At 41.0% G+C, this 6,000-nt stretch overlaps 1 protein-coding gene and 1 long non-coding RNA gene across 4 annotated transcripts in view; one reads left to right on the top strand and one right to left on the bottom strand.

Moving 5' to 3' along the window:
- Positions 1 to 1,620: 1,620 nt before the first annotated feature.
- Positions 1,621 to 6,000, bottom strand: part of LHFPL3 (LHFPL tetraspan subfamily member 3) — a 256,612-nt gene continuing 252,232 nt past the window's right edge. The window contains exon 4 of one of the 3 annotated variants that reach the window (XM_074576991.1): positions 1,621 to 4,370. Coding sequence is in view for 1 of the 3 variants with exons in the window: in XM_074576902.1 (XP_074433003.1) it covers positions 4,342 to 4,370 (29 nt within the window). In the remaining 2 variants the exon portion in view is untranslated. The remainder of the gene's footprint in view (positions 4,371 to 6,000) is intronic. The other 2 variants (XM_074576902.1, XM_074577078.1) reach the window with 2 other exon arrangements.
- Positions 2,967 to 5,605, top strand: LOC141739587 (uncharacterized). Its single transcript, XR_012585750.1, has 3 exons — positions 2,967 to 3,092; positions 4,351 to 4,448; positions 5,476 to 5,605. It is a non-coding gene; the product is annotated as an uncharacterized LOC141739587 (long non-coding RNA).

Below are 6,000 nucleotides of genomic sequence, written 5' to 3'. Positions count from 1 at the left end.
CTCCTCTTGGGAGTCGATGAGCACTGTGTCGCTGCGTATACTTTATTCTCCAGAAATTTGTCTCTTGCACAGGCAATACTTCGCCTCGTCAACTTGTGAAATGCAAAAGCTACGTAACTGCCCGCAGCGGTGCTGTGAGACTATCTGGAAGAAGGGAAGGACGTATCAGTTTACTTTTTAAAATGCGAAAGGCATTTCAGAAGGCAGTATGAAGTAACGCTAAGCAAAAATTTAAGAGAGACAGATGGGTAATAGAAAGTGTCACGGCAGTTTCTGATCACCACAAGCCTTGGCTTTGTGTATTTGGCAGCATGGGACTAATGTTTCTTAATATAAACGGAAGTGCATGAATTTTTAAACTATATATTCTCCTTTCTGCAGAATTTTGGGTCTTCTGTGAAAGCCTCTTCTCAAAACTTTAATGTAAGCCAAGGAGGATCACAGATCAAGGTGGAATGGCTGCAAGTATGCCTAATGTGTGCAGGCACTGCCAGCTACTCCAACAGCAGGCAAAGCCATTCCCTTCTGCGCAGAGCTTCTTGGAAAGGAGAAACGTGTAAACCTCTAGTCTTTAGCACATGGAAAAAAAACCCTATGTTGCTTTCTGGCACTTCCTCAGAAGCTACTCAGCATATGGCTGGCTTTTCAATGTATAAACTAGTCAGGACAAATTGTGCTTGTTTTTTTTTAATTATTTTTTAATTTATTTTTTGAATTATTTTAATTTTTCTAGTTCTTACTCCATTTCAGATCCTCAGAGAATCAGCTGAAACTACTAAAACTTTTAAATGTTTAAAAGACATCAGACTAGCAGAGTGAAAAGGGAGAGAAAGCTGCTGGGCCCAGCATTACATCTTCCTACCTAGAACAAGGGAAGCTGGATGGTGTGAGGGACGCTGACCCTTTACTCTGAACGAAATATGACAGAGCCTGGGAGTTTGGGAATAATTAGACCCCAGTCACAATCATTTCTAGATCACCTCCAAATGCAGATACCACTGCATCAGCATCATGGAGGAAAATTCAGCATCTGTTTGACAAGAAACTACCTACCTCTTGTTGGTGTAAGCCTTGGGGTGATGTACATCTCTGACAGCCCCTGACGGCTGCAGAAATTTTGCCCTCAGTATAACTTCATGTGGTGAAATTAGGGGGAATAAATTGCTGAGCTTTACTGTGTCCTTCAAATCACTTGTTTGAGATTTCCAATCTATTTAGGAATAACTGAAATGCTTTGCCTGCAAAAATGAACAGGATTCATCATCCTATGCACCTGGCAGTTCTCTATTTAACTATAATTAGCTCCTAAATAATTTACGCTCTCCTTTCTCTTACCATAAACTAAGTTTTATACCAAACAAAGTAATCAGACACTTTATATTGTTGCCCATATATATATATATAATCAGGTACCAAAGATGATGACTTACCAATAAGGTTCTTATACTGTAAATTTGACCCATGCATACAAATCCCTGCACTCATTAAGGGACTAGATTTTGCTTGGACTTTGTACGCCTTGGGGACCTGTGTAGGTACAGGTGTGTAGGAGGTGGCCAGGCTTGTGTTTAGGAGGACAACAGTAATCCCAACAACAGCAGCCGTTACCACAGATGAGCTGGAGAAAAGCACTATCACACTTTATTTTAGTATGCTACAAAATTCATTGTTGAACTTTATTAGGTACTTTAATACCAAGCATACTTTAAAGTAACAAAAATTATTGTTGTTATTACTTTTTTACAGAAAATCAGGTATTTCAACAGTTTTCTTTACAGTTTGTTGACTTAAAAAAAATTACAATTGACAAGTTACAATGGAGTGGGATGGGAAAGTGGTAACATTTAAAAAGATAAAACATACTATTCATACTGAGTCAACATTTAGTGATGTACATTCTGGTATATCTCCCCTTCTGACTGTGTACAAATGGTACATTTTCATTGAGCTACCCCGGCAGGGTTGTGAGGTCTTGCGATGACACTTTTTTTGCAACATCTGTGTGTATTTAGAAAGGGCTTTTACATTACACAGTCACCATGATGCAAAACTTAGTAGTCCATAACAAAATAATATAATACAGAGAAACCCTGTTTCAGTGATTTCTATCGCAGCAGAAGTGCCACGACTGCAATAATTTGGGATAGTGGTAAACCTAAGGAGCAAATGAAGACGGTGATACAACAGCACATCCAGATAGCGAACCCTGTCACAGGCTTTGGAAGTGACAGTGTGGCTGTGAGCCCACAGGAGCAGGGAGTGAGGACGGGTTTCGCTGAGAGACCATTTAACAGGGACTCCTGAATGAATGTACCCGGCCCTTAAGGATGTGCATCTTCCAGCTGACTCTGGTTGGACTAATCATAGATTTAAAGACCTGTCTGAAATGGGACCTTCATGAATTTATGCAGCCTCATGTATAAACTACTGGATTTTTACCTTCCATCCCCTTCAGGTCAGCAGCAAGTACTGGGAATACGCTTAGGGTAGTTGATTGATTTGCATGGGATTTTTGACCAGTTCTAATGCTGGTCCGGTAGAAGCTGGGGAATTACAAGAGCAGGTCTGGATTAAACCAAAACTTTTTAAAAATTCTGCCAAGATTCACAGGTAAATTTACTTGGCAGACATCAACATCAGCGTTCAGTCTCTAAAACAAGCAGTGCCACACTGGTACCTTGGTAGTTAGATGAAAGAGTTATCTAATTCCTTGCATTTATTTATTGACAGGTTGCTGAAAGATAATTTTTCATTCAAAAATAAAATTAATTTTCTGAGTTTCATGCACTAAATTCTGGGATAACTTGTGTTGTGCAGCCAATAGTTAAAAACCAGTTTTAACTCATGTTTTACTTCTGTCTTCAGTGTATTGTGTTATTTGGTATCAACATTAGCAATGAATTATTATTTTACCCATTTCCCCTAAAAGCCAAAGATTGAAGCACCAGGCTTAAAAAAACCTGAAGAAATGAGTGTTGCAGTGTTCATTTTGGGCTGGATTCAGCTGCGATACACAGGAGAGGGTGGAAGAAATGCAGGGAGCAGCGTGCTCCTGCCTGGTCCTGAGCCAGGAGGAGACTCGTGCCATGCTGGTATGTATCGGAGAGGAGCAGACGAGAGGGTGGTCCCTGCTTCCCTCTGTTGCTCTGTGTCTGGTGCTTGGCATCCAGGCCTTTCGCTATGAAGGCTTTCTTGATACCTGGTGCCTCCCCTCTGTTTTACTGCTCAGTGGCTTTTGGAGATGACGGTGGCCTTTGGGGAGTGAGCCGCCGAGCCCCTGTGGAGGGAAGCACCAGCCCCACCGGTGCCCCCCCGGGCTCTGTGCACCCAGCCCTCACATAACTATTTGCAATGTGTATTTGCTTACTAGTCTTTTAATTTATGTATTGAGTTTAAGGGCAGAAGGGATTGTTAGATCACCTTGCCTGATTGGCGTTAGCACGGGCCAGAGAGTGTCACTCAGTGCTTATATGGGAGAACAAGGAAAAGAATAAAAATACCCTTGCTGTAAGCAGCTGCCTGTTACATTTAAGGGGTAAATTACTTTCTCTTATCAAAAAAGAAATCAAGAGCTTTTGTTTTGTCACTTCAAATACAAACAATTCTATGTGTCTTGGGAAATTATAGGATTATGATATTCAGTCAGACATATCTTATAGTATATATGCTTCATAGAACTAGAATATAGGTCAGAAATAATTTTTCAGCCTTAAGTTTGTTACAGACATAGATTAATTGGAACACATATGCAGTAAAAATTGAGAAGCTTTACAGTTTTAGTCAACTTATTATACAGTGAAGTAAATGAAGTGCAGCAACGTAGCAGTAGAAGTTATGCTTTTTCCACTAGGTGATGGAAACATTCAGAGAGTCTATTTATAAATGCTAATTTGAGAAAGATGTCCTATCAGCTTCTTGGCTACTGGGATAGGAATAGTCTGGAGTTAACTGCCTCTCTACTGTGAAAGGTTTTAAAGCTTTTTGCTTTCCGTCCGAATAAAAAAAATGACATTTACAAACCTCTTCAATGCATATATATTACATATGTTTATCTAGCAACAACTACACCCCTTTTAATTTATTCCCCAAATGTGACTTTTCATGCATGTCTTCTGGATGCTGTATTCAGCAACAGTTTCTAATGAGCTGGTGTGTAATCCATGATTGCATTTCTCTTCTGAAAATCACTTCCACGTCTGGCTGATCTATGTTTAGAAGGTGGCGCTTACCCATCAGGCATTTTTGCACTCGTCAGCGTTCTTCTCTGTCGGAGGCCCTTTCCCAAGCTTCTTCTCATTTTAATGTTGATGTACAAAAGCTGTTATTCATTTTGTTTTGTGCTCATTCTAGTGAGGATTGGCTTAGTAGGACTGTGCAAAACAGAGAGAAGAGAGAAGCTGGTTTACTGACAACAAACATACAGACGTTCACGCTGTGCTTGGCTTGGGGTGAGCCTCTGATCAATATTCTCATACATTTCATTATTTGCATTTCCATTTATTATGAAAAATGACAAGTTTAATCTTCAGATATGACAAGGATTTCTAATCTGGAATTCTTAAAAATAGTTTTTCATCAGCTAATCGACACGGGAAGTCAAAATAATGAGATTGTTTCATCTGAAGTTTGAACAATATGAAAATAAAGTTACAATGTGTGTGGGGCAAGAATGACATTTGCTAGATGAATGTCATGTATTGAGTTAAAATCCTGATATTTCTGTTCTGTATCAATAGCTTCTTCCACTCCCCTGAGCACATAGTCCACTTTCAAAAAAAAGATAAAATAATAACTCATGTTAAATTTCGAAGGAGCAGTCAGCAATGAGGACAGCGGTGTTTTCAACCCAAACTCTCTCTTAAAAACTGATTCTCACCATCCATTTTCTATTTAGTGCAAACAGGAGAGTACGCAGGAGAGCGGACACCGGTGAGGAAGGCTTCCCCCTCCTCGCGGGAGGTGACTGCCCGTAAATCAGCACTGGAGGGGGCAGCGCATGGGAACAGGGTCTTAATGAGAAAGTCTATTTATAGTTACCCACATACACGCAAATATAAAAACATGACTGCGTTTGGCCTTGAACAGAAGATTCTTGTACCAAATGAGCTCTGCAAATTCACCATTAGTTAAATGCCCCTTGGCCAGTTGGGCCAAACCATGAAGTCCTTTGGCAGGTAGCCTCCCTTTGGCCTCTTTTGAAAGGGTCACTAGTCATGGGTCCTACAAGCCACACATCCTGGGGGAGAGGACAGCCACCTTCGCTGTAACCCCACTCCCCTCATCATAACGCAGCGGCCTCCACAGGACACTGCTGGAATGCAGAACTCGGCGGAAATCACAATTTTTGTGAACGTAAAAGAAAAAGAACTGATTTCATTGTGAAATGGCAGTGAACTAAGAGTTTCAGAACTAGGAACTCTTAAAAATGTTTCTATGAGAAGACTGAAATATTTAATATCCCCACACATGTTACAGGGTGCAGCCACCTCCCGTTCCCATTGATTCCTCACATGCCTTGACTCTTGTGGTTGCCTTGGCCTGCTGATAATTCACCCAGGGACGCCAGGGAGAGTGATGCCTTGGAGCAGGATGCCCAGACCTGAGAGCTCGGGATGGTGGTACCATGAACCGGGAAGCTCAGTGGTGGCTAACCTTTCTGCTGCGGACTCCGGGTTCCTGCTTCCCCCATCAACGTCCAACAAATCAACATTTTCCAAGCACAATTTGTTTGGGAGGAAAATCTCTGACTCATTATAGCACACACGTGTTCAGCATGTGTCTGTAGCTCAGACATCTTTTACAAAGACAATACTTTTAATTGATGTTGCTGAGACTATAAAGTAGCAAGTAAGCTATGCAAGAAGCATAAGGTGAGCTAAGGAGGGACCTGCAGAAGACAAACGGACCTGTTTCGATTTCGTCAGAAAATGAATATGCAATATAGTGTTTGCTGTGGTATAAACATTTTAAAGATGTGGATATCTAATGGGACTGGTACTT

The sequence above is a fragment of the Larus michahellis genome, chromosome 1 (genome assembly GCF_964199755.1).
Source record: "Larus michahellis chromosome 1, bLarMic1.1, whole genome shotgun sequence".
Classification (NCBI taxonomy): domain Eukaryota; kingdom Metazoa; phylum Chordata; class Aves; order Charadriiformes; family Laridae; genus Larus; species Larus michahellis.
This window is presented reverse-complemented; position numbering and strand designations above follow the sequence as displayed.